The following is an 18,760-nucleotide window of genomic DNA, read 5'->3' as shown; positions in this document are numbered from 1 at the left end:
AGTCGAGGGTGGAGACTCAAGTTTATTGCACGGAGGGAGGCAATAGTAAACCACTTCCGTATTTTTACGAAGAAAACTCTATGGATACACTACCAGGGCGATTGTTGATGGGGACAGGGTGTTTGCAGTGTGGCTCAGTGGAAAGAGCCCGGGCTTGAGAGTCAGAGGTCATGGGTTCTAATCCCGGCTCTGCCGCTTGCCAGCTGTGTGACTTTGGGCAAGTCACTTATCTTCTCTGGGCCTCAGTTACCTCATCTGTAAAATGGGGATTAAAACTGTAAGCCCCACGTGGGACAATGTCATCACCTTGTATCCCCCAGCGCTTAGAACAGTGTTTAGCATACAGTAAACGCTTAACAAATACCACCATTTATTTATTTATTTTTTCTGGGAAAGTTGTGTAAATGGTGTCGCTATGGGTCGGACATGACTCGACGGCATAAGACGACAAGACAAGGAATTTTTGTGGCTTAGCCTGGAGAAGAGAAGACAGTAGATTTCAAGTATCTGAAGAGTTTAGTTTTCCCAAGCACGTAGTACAGTGCTGTGTACGTAGTAGCTAAGACAGCAAAACTTAATAATAATTGTGGTATTTATAAATGGTTAGCATGTGCCAAACTCTGTACTAAGTGCTGGGACGAGAATAAGCAAATTGGGTTGGACACAGTCCCTGTCCCACGTGGGGCTCACATTATCAATCCCCATTTTACAGATGAGGTGACTGAGGCCCAGAGAAGTGAAGTGATTTGCTCAAAGTCACATAGCAGACGTGGCAGAGCTGGTATTAGAACTCATGATCTTCTTACTCCCAGACCTGTGCTCTATGAAGGACGTATTCTCTCCCCAGCCCCAACTCAAATGATATGGAACAATCTGGGAGGAGGTTAAACTTATGTGCCAAAAGCAGAAAACTCCAACACTCCTCTCTCCCCTGCCTCCACCCCAACTTATCCCACCCTAAGCCATATTCTCCTGAAGGCAAAGCAAGGGGAGTGAGGTGGCTAGGATTTCCTTTTGTCTGTGATGTGTACTCCTTCCTGCTGTCCTGAAATCCACCAGAAGAGTTATTTCATTCTACTTGATGTACCTGGGGTAAAGAGGAAGATAGAGAAAGGTAATTTAATCATTATCCTAATTTAGGGGTTTATTTTAGACAAAACCCATTGTCCAAGCCTTTCCTCTAGCCAAACTTTCAGGCAGCTGCATGCCCAAATTATATGGTGCCTGGCTTCTGTTCATCAAATTCTCAGCTTGGCTCTATTAGTCTTGAACCTCAGTGGTTTTAAATACGATTTTGTAAATGACTTTAATAATTTCTGTTGTGATCTTTTTCCATTTGAGGTACTAATCGAATCCCTATTTTGATCAGTGTACAATTTGGGAATCTGGTCAAGCCGTGACTGGGGCCCACACAGACCTCACAGTCAGATTCCAGATGGAATTCATTTTCCTTTAGTGGTCCTAAATACAGATCGACTAAGGGCCCTATTTTGGGGATCTGCGCTTTAGCAGCCCCATTTTCAATCTCCTCAGGCAAAAATCTCATGTAGACATAGTCCCTCGGCAAATGTTGATAATAATGGGTTTTCTGAAGAGTGTTTTGGAAGACATTGGTCAATCTATTTCCAGGCTTCAAATTTTAGCAGGAAAACATTCGTCATCAAAGCCTGGCACGTAGTAAGCGCTTAACAAATGCTATTATTATTAAGGAAGAGTTAGTTAATTGTGAGAGTGTACAAGATCCAAAGAGAGGTTGGGAACCCTCCATTTCTGGAGGAATTTAAGAAAAGGATACCAGCCATTTCTCCTGGTTTGTTTAGTCATTTATCTGACTGGAAGCAGGAGTCTGCACAAATCACTCAACGGTGTTTACTGAATGCTTCCTATGTTCAGAGCAGTCATTCATTCATTCATTCCACCATATTTATTGAGTGTTTACCATGTGCAGAGAACTGTACCAAGCGCTTGAAAAGTAGGCACTCGAGAGAGTACAAAACAACAGAGTTGGCAGACAGGTTCCCTGACCCCAATGAGCTTACAGTCTAGAGCAGGAGATGGGCATTAATATAAATACTATGAACATATGCACATAATTGTTGTGGGGTTGAAGATAGGGCAAATATCAAATGCCCAAAGGTCCCAGATCCAAGTGTACAAGTATATTTACCTCAACATTAGTTTATTTCATACTTTGGTCTTGAATGTAGATTCACTGATTGACCCCTGGGTACCTGTAAGCTATGAAATGGTATCTCCCAAGTACCTTTTAGTACCAAGCTTAAGCTGCACCTCTTTTCCACAACCCACAGATTTCCGTCCTCTCTAGCGATCAGAAAGAAGAGATAGTGTTTTCTGTCAAATTCCCTTCGCCCTCCTCAAAGGCAATGGAGAGATCAGAGAAGGGGGTGCTAAGGACCATCTTACTCTCCCTTCTGAGAATCTCATGTCATTCGGCATCCATCCTGCTGTTCTCCATGCTTCAGGTCCTGCAGTGAAGTCTTCCAACCATGCAAAATATGCCAGAGGTTTGTCCTCTCTTCCCACTGCTTCTCAAAATGGATTCCCAGTCAGAGTATCTGAGTAACTGTACTGCATGCTTGTGCTGTGATTCAGTGCTTCTTCCAGGAAGAGACAGAGAGTGGGGGCCCATACTCCATATTCTCCCTCCCTCACAGGCCAATAAAAGTCCGGCAATCACAAACCTTCTGTCCTTTCTGCGGGAGGAAAAGGGGGAAGAGAACTGAGAGTTGAAAGGGGATGAGGGGAAAAATGACCCCGATGAGAAGTTTTTGGAGAAGGTCGTGAGGAGGCTGCTCATCAACTCAGATTGAGTCTTACTGAGCAAAGCTTTGAAGACCTCAGTTAACAAGGAAATGATTCTCATCCAGGCTCAGTCTGCATTCTTACAGGAAACGAAAGAAAGCCTTACTATTGACTAGGTCGGGGGCAGGGGAGCTGCTGAGGCCCAGTGGCACATTTTTGGCAGGCGCTGAAGGAAAGAGAACGGAATGAATTTGGTGATAACGAGACCTTGCATTCCCATGTCCCGATTCCCCAGAGGCATTTCGTCACCCGGTAGAAATTTATCGTGAAATCTTATAGCAACCTTGTGGAGAATCGTACCCCACTCCCACAGGCAGTGGGAAAAGTTTTCCTTTTGATGTCTTTCTTGAGCATGAGAAACGGGTAAGGAGTCTTTATCTTAAAACGGCCCTTTAGTTTATTTCTTCATAACAATGGGGTCTTCCATCAATTATTAAGCACTTACTGATGGTGAAACAGTGTTCTGTGCTTGGGATGGTATCGAAGGAAAGCATGAACTCTTTTTCCTCAAGGAGCTTACGGTTTAATGAGATGCCAAGAGAGAAGGCAAAACTCTTTACTTAATCAGCTGAGTTGTATTTTAAAGAGAGAATAATGCCCCGGTAACCCCACAGACAATCCAACTTGTGAATTTTCTTAGCTTCCTTCTTGCTATTCTCACTAGCCTATAATATGCCACCTGGAATATTGCTTAATTGTACTTTCTAAATAGTTCTTTTCACTGGCAAAAGAACCCTCTCCATCCAAGTGAACATCGTGGCCCTCTTGATAGCTGGCTGGCTCGCATTGTGTTCATTAATGAATTTAATGCCTGAAAGAGACCCTTCCCCCGGCCCCAAAAGTACTCAGGCTCCAGATCAGAAGGGCGACAGGATTCAAACTTCCCGTTTATCCTGATGAGCCTTTCCCTTCCCTGATGACATTTCCAAAGAGGGGAGTGCTTGGGTTTTCTGACCTCATTTAGTCCTGCAGCAATGGGGCAGTTAATATCTTTTTTGTGACTCTGACACTTTCCCTAGCAGTAGCCAATTCCTCCCTCCCCTTGAGAGACCGGGGCATGGCCACTGGGAAGATGGTGGGACCCAGTAACCTGTCTGGCTGGTGAAACTAGAACTATGAGTTTTCCACCAATTAAAGAAAGGTGCCTGTGGCAGTAAGAAGCCAACAGGTATCTGGGTCAGAATGGCAATTCTGCATCACTGGACTGGGGCCAGCTGCTGTTTTGGTGCCTTTGGGAAGAAAAGGGAGGAGGAGGAGGAGGAGGAGGAGAGCAGGAAACAGCAAGCATCTTTCCATTTCCAGTATAGGTTCGCCTCCTCGCAGAGGTGCGGAAGCTGGGCCAGATGCAGCCTGGAGTTGCTGCCTTAGCTGCTCTCTCCTAGAGGATTGGATTTCTGTTTTCTCCATATTGATGGCATTTGGATTCAGCAGAGGAAGAGGGTCCCCACTGCTGAATGTTCTTTTAAGGCATTATTTTTCACAACTTTCTTTTACCTGTCGCACCATCCGTGGGTCTTGTGAGAGAATTTACAAGAATTAACATCATTGCTTTCCCCAGTGCCCATCAGCCCAGTCCAGCTGCAAAGAGTGCCTCCCAGCACAGTCATCCACTTTTGGAAGCTCCACAAAATCCCTTGGAACATAGGGATACAGAGGATTGGAATTGCCGGGGTGGGGAGGGCAGAATTTCCCTGGGGGAGCTCCACTTGAGGCTGAGCTCATGTGCTGTCATTGATGGCACCCGTTTCCTCCTGACTTATTCAGGTTTACCTCCACGATGTACTTTTAAGGCCTGGCTGTGTGACCCCTCTGCTTCCTAATCTTTAATTCATTAAATCAGCTGCTTGGCATGTCCTTCCGGGCTGGTGTCTGAGCAACAGGAATGTGAGGCAGTTTACCCTCCAAGTGACAGCACTGTGTGATTAAGTGAGACAAAGCTAATTAAAGCCCAGGGCTGGGAGGAGCTAATGCTTTGAAGGATGCCAAAGAGGGGAAAGCCTCCCCAGCCCTCTCTCCTTGTGCTCTTTGGGCCCCAGCGGCGACTGACCCACAGCAGACCTCCCTCAGCCCTTTCAAGCTTTGACGTTTTGGTGGGACTTGGCATGGTTGAACATCTGCCCTGAAAATGGCGCCTTTGACAGAAACGTCTGACCACAGGTAGGGATCGTGTCATCTTTTGATGAATGGCCTGTTGTGTTCAGGGCAGCCGCATTGAGCTTCCAGGATTTTAACCTGCTTTGGAAAGCTAATTACTGTCTAGGGCACATACCCAAGTCTTGAAATGAAAAATTTCCGTAAATGTTACTACAGCTGCATTTCAGGAAATCATAACAGACCCCTCATGAAATGCTAAAATCTTGGAGTCTTTCTGTGTGTTTGGGGGAGAGCTGCTACCTTTTATTTGTGTGTGTATACATATACACACACACACACACACATATATATAGTATATATATATGCATGCATATATATATATGTATTTTATATATATATATATATATATATATATATATATATATATATATATATATATATACTATATATATAGTATTAAGTTCTTACTATGTGTCAAACACTGTTCTAAGTGCTGGGATAGGTACAAGTTAATTAGGTCAGACACAGTCCCTGTCCCTCATGAGGCTTACAGTCTAATTCCTATATTACAATTGAGGAAACTGAGGCACAGTGAAGTGACTTACCCAAGGTCACCCAGCAAGCAGTTGGCACATCTGGGTTTAGAACCCAGGTCCTCTGACTCCCAGGCCCGTGTTCTATCCACTAGGCCACGTTGCTTTCTCTTGTGAACTCTCCGAAAGACTTCTGGGCAATCCGTAGTTCTGGTTATCCAGTTGTATAACAAGATAGTTGAGATACTTTCAGGTCAAAATGATTTTTGAAGCTGTGAGACCAATCTTGACTCTGAGCGGTAATCATCTTCTCCTCCTCTCTGCAACCCTGGGGAGTTTTCTGTAACCAGAAGATGAATTCCAGACATGCACCACAGGAAAGAGGAGTAACTAAGGGTAAATAATTAGTCTTCAGCTCAGAGAAGATGTTTTCCCCCGAATCTGTGGGACTGCATCTCTCCTGAAACCCATTTTCTAAGAGTGCTTTAGTGTGTCTTTATCTTCAGCCAAATATAACCCAAACTTCCTTGGTTAATGATGAAACACTGAAATTAGGGGTTATTTTTAATCTTCCAAGCAGTGCAGAGGACCATAGCTCACACTTTTCCATTTCTTTCCACTTTGGGCTTCTGCGAAGGTGTGATCTGATTAGAATAAGGTTTAGTTCTAACTGTGGCGTTAGAGGATAGCTTGTAGGAGGAGGCAGTGTTGGAGGGAAAAGGCAGGGAGCCTTTATCAGAGAGTTTTATAAAAATTCAAGAAGGATGTAGTTGGGGATCTGAACCAGGCCAGGGTTGAGGGGGAAAGCCAGGGAGAGGGATTCTGAGGGAAAAATTGAGGGAATTGGTGCCAGAGGTGGGAGGAGAGGGGAAAAACAGGCAAATATAACTCTGAGAATGCCAGAGCCAGTGACAATAATGGAGAAATGATGACTGTTTTCCAGGCAAGGGCGAGAAATAAGTTGGGCATAATCAATGGTATTTATTGAGCTCTTACTGTGTGCGGAACACTGAACTCAGTTCCTGGGAGAATACAATATAGCAGCAATGTTGGGAGATGCAGTCCCTGCCCACAAGGAGCTTACAGTCTTCTGGGGGAGCCAGGCAATAAAATGCACATAATAGATAGCATCTAGAATAAGGATATTTACAAAAGTGCTGTGGAGCCTGGGTGAATATCAAAGTGCTCAAGGGATACACAGTCAAAAATGTGCATTCTGTACTGAGGTAAGGGTGGGTGGGGGGAATATTAGATCCTTTAGTTTTAGGTCCTGGTAGACTATCCAAGTTGCTTTTCCCCAAAGATGAATAATAGAAGTAATAATAAGAGTAATAATATTGATGATAATGGTATTTATTAAGTGCTGCTATGTGCCAAGCTGTGTTCTAAGCTCAGGGTTAAATACAAGATGATCAGGTTGGACAGAGTCCCTCTCCCACATAGGGCCTGTGATCTTCATCCTCATTTTATGGATAATAATAATAATGTTGGTATTTTTTAAGCGTTTACTATGTGCAAAGCACTGTTCTAAGCACTGGGGGATACAAGATGATCAGGTTGTCCCACGTGGGGCTCACAGTTTTAATCCCCATTTTACCGATGAGGTAACTGAGGCCCAGAGAAGTGAAGTGACTTGCCCAAAGTCACACAGCTGGCAAGCGGCGGAGCCGAGATTAGAACCCATGACCTCTGACTCCCAAGCCCAGGCTCTTTCCACTAAGCACAGAGAAGTGAAGTCACTTGCCCCAAGTCACACAACAGATAAGTGATGGAGCCAGGATTAGAAGCCAGCTCCCCTGACTTCCAAGCCCGTGCACTTTCCAGTAGGTCATGCTGCTTCTGATGACAGGAAGACATATAATAATGGTGACGATGGCATTTGTTAAGCACTTACTGTGTGCCAGACACTGTACTAAGCACTGGTATTATGACACAGGCCTTTGGCTTGGTAGAGTCCAAGGCTTCTGGCCCTTGGGTTGCAATATAATACACTGCTCAAGTCAGTGTACTGTACTCAGTAGGTGCTCATAAATACTAATTACTATCAGTAGTAATAATAATGTTGGTATTTGTTAAGCGCTTACTGTGTGCAGAGCACTGTTCTAAGTGCCGGGGTAGATACAGGGTGATCAGGTTGTCCCACGTGAGGCTCGCAGTTAATCCCCATTTTACAGATGAGGTCAATGAGGCCCTGAGAAGTGACGTGACTTGCCCACAGTCACACAGCTGACAAGTGGCAGAGGCGGGATTCGAACCCATGGCCTCTGACTCCCAAGCCCGGGCTCTTTCCACTGAACCGCGCTGCTTCCCTATAGTATTAAGTGCTTACTGGGTACAGAGGGCTGTACTAAGTGCTGCAAGAAAATGCATAGCTGGAAATGGCATTTGTGCTTCTGTCTTATTTAATAATATTGTTGGTATTTGTTAAGCGCTTACTATGTGCAGAGCACTATTCTAAGCACTGGGGAAGACACAAGGGAATCAGGTTGTCCCACGTGGGACTCAGTCTTAATCCCCATTTTACAGATGAGGTAACTGAGGCACAGAGAAGTGAAGTGACTTGCCCACAGTCACACAGCTGACAAACGGCAGAGCCGGGATTCAGACCCATGATCTCTGACTCCAAAGCCCAGGCTCTTTCCACTGAGCTACGCTGCTTGCATCCTTCCCCCTCTCTTCTTCTTCCCTTACCTTTTTTCTCTCTCATCCTGAATGGAGTCCTTTTTCTTAAAGCCCAGATATGACCTATTATTATTTCAGTATGGGTACATAGATCGTTGAGGGTAGAGAGTGAGCCTTCTAACTTGTACTTATAGAGAAGCGTTTAATAGGGTGCTCTGCGCACAGTAAGGGCTGAATCTGTTATATTGTACTCTCCCAAGTTCCTAGTGAAGTGTTCTGCACACAGTAAGCGTTCAATAGATACTATTGATTGACTGAATCAGTACGACTGTTTAGTTGAGTGTGTATCATAAATCGTTCCAGGAGACCAAAGTTTGTGTTGAGGTCTTACAGCCCTAGAGAGAATTGGACTCACTATAGTTCTTCATTCAATCGTATTTATCGAGCACTTGGAAAGTACAATTCAGTAACAAATAGAGACAGTCCCTGCCCGTAACGGCTCACAGTCTGGGCGGGGGAGGGGGTGGGGAGAACAGACATTAATATACAAAAATAAATTACAGATATATACGCATATGCCGTGGGGGTGGGAGGGAGGATGAATGAAGCAAGTCAGGATGACTCAGAGGGGGAAGGAGAGGAGGACTTAATCAGGGAAGACTTCTTGGAGGGAGATGTACTTTCAATAAGGCTTTGAAAATCGAGAGCAATTTTCTGTCGGATATGAGGAGGGGAGGGCGTTCCAGGCCCGAGATAGGATGTAGGCGAGAGGTTGGCGGTGAGATAGACGAGATCAAGGTGCAGTGAGAAGGTTAGCATTTTAGTTGTGTTTGAGAACAGGTGTAAAATCCCCATTCTGCAGATGAGGAAACTGAGGTGCAGAGAAGTTAGGTCACTTTCCCAAAGTCACAGGGCACGTAAGGGTAGAGTCGAGATTAGAATCCAGGCCCCCTGACCTCAAGGCCCATGCTGCTTCCCTGCAGTAATAGTAGCGTGATTACTATTCTTACCGCCCTGTACATCCATCAATCAATCAGTGGCATTTATTTAGCATTTACTATGTGCAGAGCACTTTATTAAGAGCTAGGGAGAGTACAGCACAACAGAGTTAGCAGAAACCTTTCCTGGTAAGCACTCAAATATAGTATTTGTTTTGGGGCCACTCTGTCTTTTTAAGAAAAATATTCTAAGGCCTACAAGAAGACCTGCATGCAGAGAAGAAGCCAGAAGCAGCAGAACCAGGCTTGGGAAGGGCTCATAAGTAGCTTAATCCTTTAAATCAATAATGTTTTGTATACCTGTACTAACTGGTTTCTTCTTAGTGAAGACCCACAGCATGGCACCAGGAATGAAGTGAATAGAGATTGGGCATCAGTGATTGAAGAAAAATCTCCAAACAGGATTTTAGAGATTAAAAGTGCCTGTGTATTTAGAACTGACGGTGCCTGCTGTTCAAGAGTTTGGGTTGTTTCTCAGGGCAAGTGGATAACTATATTTACTATCATAGTGGCTCCACTTTTTGCATAGTGTTTGTAGCATTAATAACAGTAATAACAGTAATGATGATGGTATTTGTTAACTGCTTACTATGTACCAAGCACTGTTCTAAGCCTGGGTAGTCAGGTTGTCCCACGTGGGGCTCACAGTCTTAATCCCCATTTTAGAGATGAGGTAAGTGAGGCAAAGAGAAGTTAACTTGCCCAAAGTTACACAGCTGACAAGTGGCAGAGCCGGGATTAGAACCTATGACCTTTGACTTCCAAGGCCGTGCTCTTTCCGCTAAGCCATGGTGATTCTCCAACAGGGATGGGGCTTTTATTATGGCTTGTGTAAGAATTAGGTCTAACAATAAGGGGAGGAGGGGAGAAAAAAAGGGGAAGTAAGGAAGAGGATGGTAAGAGGACTTTGAGATTTCATCTCTTACTTCAGTTGTCTGCTCCCAAGTGTTGTGTGCCCTCTCAGGGTCACACCTGGACAGTTTCCAGTACTCTGTCAGTCTCAACTACAGGAGGGAGGGTCAAGCAGAGGCCTATCCATTCCATTCCTAGCTTGGGCAGTGGCTAGCAACTGGAAGGCAATCTGTTACAAGTCAAAAGTCACCCGTGCTGGGCAGCAGCGGCCCGGGAGAGAGTCGGGGGCAAAGACTCATGTTTATTGTGCAGAAGGAGGCAGTGGTAAACCACTTCCCTATTTTTACCAAGAAAACTGTATGGATACACTACCAGAACGATTGCAGATGGAGGTGGGGCGTTCTAGGAGAGATGTGTCCATGGTGTCGCTTTGACTTGGAGTCGACTCGACAGCATAAGACAAGTATTGTGTACAAAAGGCATGTCGTAAATTGACTTTCCCCATCTCTCTCTTTCTGCTGTTCACCCTTATCCTCCTCTCAGGGCCTGTGGTTATCACTGCATACAATTATGTGGAACAACAACAACAAAAAAATCGTATTCCCTCCTCCCAAATCAGGTGGAGCAACAGGAGGAAGCCTCACAAATCCATTCCCCTCTTTGCCTCTAGACTGTGGATAGGGAGTGAGTGTTTGTTGTTGTATTGTACTCTCCCAAGTGCTTAGTACAGTGCTCTGCACACAGTAAGCACTCAGTAAATACAATTGAATTGAATGAATAAATGCTGTGGAGGAAAATATGTGAGTAAATATGGTAACTCTAAAATAGGATATTGAAAAGAAGCACGGCGGCCTAGTGGATAGAGCATGGACCTGGGAGTCAGAAGGAACTGCTTTCTAATTGTGGCTTTAACACTTCTCTGCTGTGTCACCTTGGGCAAGTCACTTCACTGGGCCTCAGTTACCTCATCTGCAAAGTGGGGATGAAGACTGTTAATCCTATGTGGGACAGGGACTGTGTCCAGTCCAATTATCTTGGGTCTACAACAGCATTTAGTAGAGTGGCTGGCCCATAGTTAGAACTTAATAAATACCATCACATTATTACCATTATTATTATCTGTGCCTGTTATTTGTAAAAAGGGATGAAGACTGTAGCCCCATGTGGGACAGGGATTGTGTCCAACCTGGTTAGCTTATATCTATCCCTGTGCTTAGTACAGTGCCTGGCACATAGTAAGAGCTTAACAAATACCATAAAAACAAAATAGAATGCTCAGAAATTTGTAATATTCCTGTATCAAAACCTGATGTTCAAGAGATTTCATCTTGAATGCCTGAAAAGAATAACTGTAACCTAATAAACCAGAGATTCTAGGACTATTTTATACCATAAACTTAGAAGAAAATGGAGAAATTCAGATTTAATATAAAGACATCATTCAGAAAAATAACTTTTGCAGCCTAACTGCTGACAAATTTAAGCAAAATCTATAAATTGCATTAGCTAAAATGTGATTGGAATAAGAAAAGTGGGCATAAAAAGATCCAGGAGATTGGATTTTTAAAATCATCAACAGGTCAAATTGCTGAATTTAACTCTTTAGGGGTACAATCGAAGGGGCAACAGCAAGATGCAAGGTTTTGGGACAGAATTTGGTGAAGAAAACACAACTTAGTACTGGATGGGAGTAATAAAATAGCAACTGTAGGCAGCATGATTGTCTAACCTCTTGGATATAGGGAAGATAAGGGTATCCTAAACAATGCTGAAAAGAGGTGATGAAGTGTGACTTAATGGAAAAGAAAATAATGGAGAACAAAATACACTCAAAATGACTTAAGGGAAAAGAAAATAAGAAAGAATAAAATGCACTTAATTCTGCCGTACAGGGTGTTTTCAGTGTGCATTTCGACTAGAGTGATGAAAGAGAATTAGGGAGTGTTCTTCCAGCACCAACAATGTAAGCCTGTTCCGATACAGGACGATGCGGTGTTGAAAGAAATGGTCTGTGTGCAGTGCTGAAACCTGTCTCTGCTCCAGCCCCAGTCTTCCTTAACATGGGGTTTTACAAGAATATAGCTCCTGCATTGGAGAAGAACTGGGGTACATTGAAAAGGTCAACCATAGGGAGATGATCATCTACAACCTGCCTTAGAGGCTTTCTACTGTTTCTATTAATGTTAATATTACAATATAAAAATACTTTTTATAAAGGGACTTGTTTAGGGATTGTGCCTTTCAAGAGAGAAATGTTCAAGAGATTCAGCACTGCAACCCAGTAAGAAGCAAAATTTGATCCTGGTTCACTTGTAAATAATTGAATTATCAATAAAAATTCATTAAGCACATACCAGTTCCAAAGGACTGTACTCAGCGCTGGGGTAATCACAATAAAAGCGATTTAAGACATGATGAGTGTCCCACGGAGACTCACAATCAAAGCTGGGGAAAGAGGAACAGATAAGCATAATAAAAGAATGCAAATGCAAACAGTGGAAGCAAGTGAAGTTCAGCAATGTGAACATTGACAGTAAAGCTCACTTCCACAAGACAGGCAGAGTCCTGCCTTGGAACCAGTCCACCAACACTGACTGGATATAATTCAGCTCCGAACCTGTGAGATGAGGATGGGTGACACCAAACAGCTCGTGAGTGTTGCAGCTAATGGGTGAGCCCAGGTTCAAGTGATGAACTTGAACTACCGGAACTGGGGTATTGCTTGCTGGAGAGCTCCAATGGGAAAGAGATCAACTAGACAGGCAGTGAAAGAAGTAAGAGGACAGAGTCCAGCCTCAAACAGCCGTCAATCAAGCCGGTGTTGTTTTTTGGATGCTTGTTGTGTGCAGAACCCTATACTAAGCACTTGGGAGAGTAAAATACGTTAGAGTTGGTAGACATGATCCTTGCCCTCAGGAAGCAAACAGTCAAGTACGGGATACGTCAATTTTAGGTAGGAGAAGCAGCAGAGGGAAAGGATGTGGACGTAAATGCCACACATATGACATAAGGGCTACGATGCTGGGGGTGGCTTATCAAAGTGCTTAAGAGGCTCAGGCTCAAGTCCACCCAGAAGGGAGGTTGAATAGGTTGGGGAAATGATCTTAGACTGTAAAGTTGTTGTGGGCAGGGAATGTGCCTGTTTATTGTTGTACTCTCCCAAGCGCTTAGAACAGTTTAATGCTATTGTTCTTGTCTGTCCGTCTCCCCCGATTAGACTGTAAGCCCGTCAAAGGGCAGGAACTGTCTCTATCTGTTTCCGATTTGTACATTCCAAGCGCTTGGTACAGTGCTCCGCACATAGTAAGTGCTCAATAAATACTATTGAATGAATGTTCCGCACACGGTAGTTGCTCAAATACGATTGAGTGACGAATGAGGGCTTTATCAGTAAAGTCTTCTTGGAGGAGATATACCTGCAGTAGAACTTTGAAGGTGGGGAGAGTGGAGGTCTGTTGGGTGGCTTGGTAGATAGAGCACGGGCCTGGGATTCAGAAGGTCAACGGTTCTAATCCCAGCTCTGCCACTTGTCTGCTGTGTGGCCTTGGGCAAATCACTTTGCTTCTCTCTGCCTCAGTTACCTCATCTGTAAAATGGGGATTGATGCAGTGAGCCCCACATGGGACAAGGGACTGTGTCCAACTCCATTTGCTTGTATCCACCCCAGTGCTTAGTACAGGGCCTGGCACATTGTAAGCGCTTAACAAATACTATTGTAATTATTATTATTGGGATGGGGAAGGAGTTCCAGGCCAGAGGGAGGACTTGGACAAGGGATTAATAGCGAGACAGACAGATGGCGGTACAGTAAGTGGGCTGAAGTGTGATGATCCGGAAAACTTATTGCATGGATTGTCTAGGGCACGGAGGAACCAGCTTCCGGATCAGGGTGAAAGGAAGAGGTCAGCAGAGCCTGCAAGCAGAGCAGGGTTCGATTCTCCCAACTCTATTTTACTGTACTCTTAGTACAGTGCCCTGCACACGGTTCTCAATAAATACCATTGATTGATTGTACCTGCATCTAGAGCGGAAAGGGTTGCAGATGACAGAGAACTTTGCAGTCGTGTTTTTATTTATATAAGGATAAGAATCCTGCAAGCAGTGTCATGTTCAACTACAGAAATGTATATATAGTGCACGGCTTTGTGTATATTTTATAGCTGAGTATAGCTATATGATTCACTCAATCAGCTGTATTTACTGAGCAGTTACTGTGGATAGACCGTGGGTCTGGACCTGGGTTCTATTTTTGACTCCACCACTTGTCTGCTGTGTGACCTTTAGCAAGTCGCTTATCTTCTCTGGGCCTCAATTACCTCATCTATGAAATGGGGATTAAGACTGTGAGCTTCAGGTGGGATATGGATTGTGTCCAACCTGATTAACCTGTATCTACCCCAGTGCTTAATATAGTACCTGCTACATAATAAGGGCCTAACAAATACCATTTAAAAAAATGGGAGTTGGAGCACTTTTTTTCCTTCACACCCTAAAGACTTCAAAGTTCATTTGACTGTCCGTGGGATGTTTGCTGCATAGTTCCAGGGCCCCTAATTTTGTGTAAAGTGAAATAACCCAGAGACGTGTATGGAACTATTCTTCTTATCTACATTCCTTAAAAATCAGCAGCTCTCTTTTGTAAGCCAAGTAGGGGAAACAGCATGGTCTTAGAAGGAATGTAACTTTTCTGGGACAAGGGAAGTTGGGTAAACTGGAGATCAAGGACAGAGCATTAGTTAAATCACTTGTAGTGAGGGATAGAGATGTGCGGTGGATGGAATCTTTTAACAGAGGCACACTGAGTCGCAACGATCCTTAGCGACCAACTGCCGACATAGACTCTTAGGGCTGAAAGAAGCTTTGAGAAATCAACTAGCCTAACCACCAATCCCTGAGACAGACAAGGTGACACTAAGCCTTTGTCAATCAATCGACCGTATTTATTGAACACTTACTGTGTGCAGAGCTGTGTACTAAGCTCTTGGGAGAATACAGTATACCTGAGTTGGTAGGTATAGCTCTGTTCTCAAGGAGCTGCTTCTCTTTCCAAGATCTCCAGGCACAGCCTTCTTCGCCAGCCTGTTCCAGTTTTTCCCAGTCATCACTCGCAGGATATTTTTGCTCATATCTAATCTGAAACCCATATTCTATAGCCTAAACTCATTTCCGTTTGTACAACCGATTAATGTTGGTATTTGTTAAGCGCTTACTATATGCAGAGCACTGTTCTAAGCGCTGCGGTAGATACAGGATAATCAGGTTGTCCCACGTGAGGCTCACAGTTAATCCCCATTTTACAGATGAGGGAACTGAGGCACAGAGAAGTTAAGTGACTTGCCCACAGTCACCCAGCTGACAAGTGGCAGAGCTGGGACTCGAACCCGTGACCTCTGACTCCCAAGCCCAGGCTCTTTCCACTGAGCCACGCTGCTTCTCTTTTGTGTAGAGCAAGGTGTTGTGTAAGTGCTTATATGGTTGTGTGAGGATATTTTATATGCACATACAAGATGTACAGCCTAGTACACACAGGATTGTCCAATCTTTGCATAGAATGTGTCTACTAACTCTGTTATACTGTACTTTTCCAAGCACTTACTACAGTGTTGTGTTTACCCTAAGTGCCCAAGGATTCTGTCCTTTTCTCAATCTACGTTCCCTCCCTTAGGAAGCTCATCCAAGGTGTCAACTCCCACCGCTACTTAGTGGCACGTCACTACCCTCAATCTCTTTCCTTCTCGGCAATCTCACACCTCCTGCCTCCAGGGCATCTCTACATGGACATCCCACCGGCACCTCACTCTCTTCATGACCAGAATTGAACTCCCCGCCCTCATATATTCCTCCGCTAATTTTCCCATCACAATTGACCACACCACCATCCTCCTGTCTCCCATAACTGTGGCATGATCTTTGACTCCCCTCTCTCTTTCAGTGTCCATATTCAGTCATCAAATCCCATTGGTTCTCCCTTCACAGTGCCTCCAGAATCTGCCTCCGCCTCTCCATCCAAACTGCCACCATACCGGTCCAAGCAGTTGTCATGTTGCGACTCGAAACTGCATCAATATCCTGGCAGACCTCCCTGCCTCCAGTCTCTCCATTCTCCAGGATTATTTTTCTTCCCACATCATTTTTCTAAAACATGATTCCCCGCTCTTAGAAAGCCTTCAGTGGCTGCTCTTTCATTCATTCATTCATTCATTCATTCATTCATTCATTCATTCATTCATATTTATTGAGTGCTTACTATGTGCAGAGCTCTATACTAAGCACTTGGAATGTACAATTTGGCAACAGATAGAGATAATCCATGCCCAGCAACGGGCTCACAGTCTAAACGGGGAAGACAGATGATAAAATTAAACAAGTAGTCTGGCGTCTCTATCATCAAGATAAATAGAATCATAGATATATACACATCATTAACAAAACAGAGAAATAATATATGCAAATATACACAAGTGCTGTGGGGAGGGGAAGGGGGAAGAGCAGAGGGAGGGAGTAGGGGGAATGGGGAGAGGAGGAGGAGTGGGGGGAAAGAGAGGGCTCAGTCTGGGAAAGCCACCTGGAGGAGGTGAGCTCTCAGTAGGGCTTTGAAAAGGGGAAGAGAGTTAGTTTGGCAGATGTGAGGAGGGAAGCCATTCCAGGTCAGTGGTAGGACGTGGGCCAGGGGTCGACGGCGGGACGGGCGCAAACGAGGGACCGTGAGGAGGTGAGCGGCAGAGGAGCGGAATGACGGAGTGGGCAGTAGATGGAGAGAAGGGAGGTGAGGTAGGAGTGAGCCAGGTGATGGAGAGCTTTGAAGCCAAGAGTGAGCAGTTTTTGTTTCATATGAAAGTTGATTGGCAACCCCTGGAGGTTTCTGAGGAGGGGAATGACATGCCCAGAGCGTTTCTGTAGAAAGATAAGCCGGGCAGCAGAATGAATAGACTGGAGTAGGGACTCTCTCTGCATCAAACAGAAATTCCTGACCATCATCTTTAAGATCATTAATCATCTCTCTTCCCTCTCAACCCCGCCACCGACATAAATTTCTCCACTCTTCTCCCATTAGACCCCAGTTTTCACGGTTTGCTCCTCTCAAGCCAACCTACTCACTGTGCCTTGTCTCTCCTCTTCTGCCAACCTCTTCTTCAAGCCCGCCTTTCTACCTGGAAATCTCTCACCCTTGACATTCAACAGACCCACTCCCCTCATCATTTTCAAGACGCTTTTGAAATCACATCTCCTCCAGGAGGCCGTCCTTGATTATCCTGCCAATTCTACCTTCACAGCATCACCAAAATCCGCCCCTTCCTCTCCATCCAAACTGCTACCATATTAATGCAGTACTTATCCTATCCTGCCTTGATGATTGTATCAGGCACCTCGCTGACCTCCCTGACTTCTATCTCTCCCCACTTCAGTCCACACTCCATTACGCTACCCAAATCATTTTCCTTGAGAAATGTTCAGACTAAGTTTCCCCACTCTTCAAGAAACTCCAGTGGTTGCCCATTCACCTCTGCATCAAACAGAAACTCCTCACCATTGGCTTTAAAGTACTTAGTCACCTTTCCCCCTCCTACCTCACCTCGCAACTCTCCTACTATAACCCCTCCTGTACACTTCTTTCCTCTAATGCCAACCTTCTCACGGTACCTCGATCTCAACCCCGACCTCTTGCCCACATCCTTCCTCTGGCCTGGAACACCCTCCCTCCTTATATCAGACAGATAATTGCTCTCCCCCACTTCAGAGCCTTATTGAAGACACATCTCTTCCAAGAAGCCTCCCCTGACTAAGCCGTCCTCTCGTCTTCTCCCAGTCCCTTCTGCACTGCTCCTTCATTCGTCTTCCCTCTTATCCCCACAGCACATATGTATATAGCTTGTAATTTCTTTATTCACCGATTTATATTGATGTCTGTCTACCCCTCTAGACTGTGAGCTTGTTGTGGGCAGAAATATGTCTGTTTGGTATATTGTACTTCCCCAAGCGCATAGTATTGTGCTTTGCACACAATAAGCGCTCAATAAGTCCAACTGAATGAACCTCTCTCACTCCACCCTTCATTCCCAGTAGCAGCTACTTCTGCACTTCCAAACCACCTAGGCATGTGGATTGTCACACTCCTCCATAGCACTTATGTACTTAATAGTAATTGTGGTATTTGTTAAGGGCTTACTACATGCCTCGGGGCGGTACAATATAGGCAGATGGGATATAGTCTGTGTGGCACAGGGGGCTCATGGTCTAAGGGAGGAGGGAGAATAAGTATTTAACCCCCATTTTACAGATGAGGAAAGTGAAGCACAGAGAAGTTAAATGACTTTGCCAAGATCAAACAGCTGGCAGCCCAGGTCCACTGACTCCCAGGCCTGCGCTTATTACCCTAGGTCATATTGCTTCTCAAGAATATGTATATACCCTTAAATGTGGGGAAGCAGTGTATCCTAGTGGATGGAGCATGGGCCTGGGAGTCAAAAGGACCTGGGTTCTCACCCCAGCTCGACCACTTGTCTGCTGTGTGACCTTGGGCAAGTCACTTAACTTCTCTATGCCTCGGTTACCTCATTTGTAAAATGGAGATTAAGACTGTGAGCCCCAAGTGGGATGTGAACTGTGTTCAGTCTGACTAGCTTATATCTACCCCAGCACTTAAAACAGTGCCTGGCACATAGTAAGCACTTAACAAATACCATTAAAAAAAATTTCAGTGGCTTCTTCCTACTCGTAACTTATTTTAGTGACGGTCTCCCTGGCTAGATTGTAAAACTCCCGAGGCAGAGATCATATCTTCTAACTATTAAACTCCCCTAAGTGCTTAGTTCAATTCTCTGCACACAGTGAGCACTT

At 44.7% G+C, this 18,760-nt stretch overlaps 1 protein-coding gene across 38 annotated transcripts in view; it reads left to right on the top strand.

Moving 5' to 3' along the window:
* The window catches only part of SORBS1 (sorbin and SH3 domain containing 1), a 257,482-nt gene that overhangs the window by 139,257 nt on the left and 99,465 nt on the right, over positions 1-18,760 (top strand). For 8 of the 38 annotated variants that reach the window (XM_039911589.1, XM_039911588.1, XM_029061064.2 and 5 more), the window contains exon 1: positions 4,880-4,980. The exons of 1 other annotated variant lie outside the window; for it this stretch is intronic. In XM_039911589.1, the coding sequence (XP_039767523.1) occupies positions 4,949-4,980 (32 nt within the window). In that variant the 5' untranslated portion in view covers positions 4,880-4,948. Of the gene's footprint in view, positions 1-4,878; positions 4,981-18,760 lie in introns of those variants that run through there. 29 more of the 38 variants (XM_029061071.2, XM_039911591.1, XM_039911590.1 and 26 more) reach the window with 11 other exon arrangements.

The sequence above is a fragment of the Ornithorhynchus anatinus genome, chromosome 3 (genome assembly GCF_004115215.2).
Source record: "Ornithorhynchus anatinus isolate Pmale09 chromosome 3, mOrnAna1.pri.v4, whole genome shotgun sequence".
Classification (NCBI taxonomy): domain Eukaryota; kingdom Metazoa; phylum Chordata; class Mammalia; order Monotremata; family Ornithorhynchidae; genus Ornithorhynchus; species Ornithorhynchus anatinus.
The sequence above is the reverse complement of the archived record's forward strand: the minus strand, read 5'-3'. Positions and strand labels throughout refer to the sequence as shown.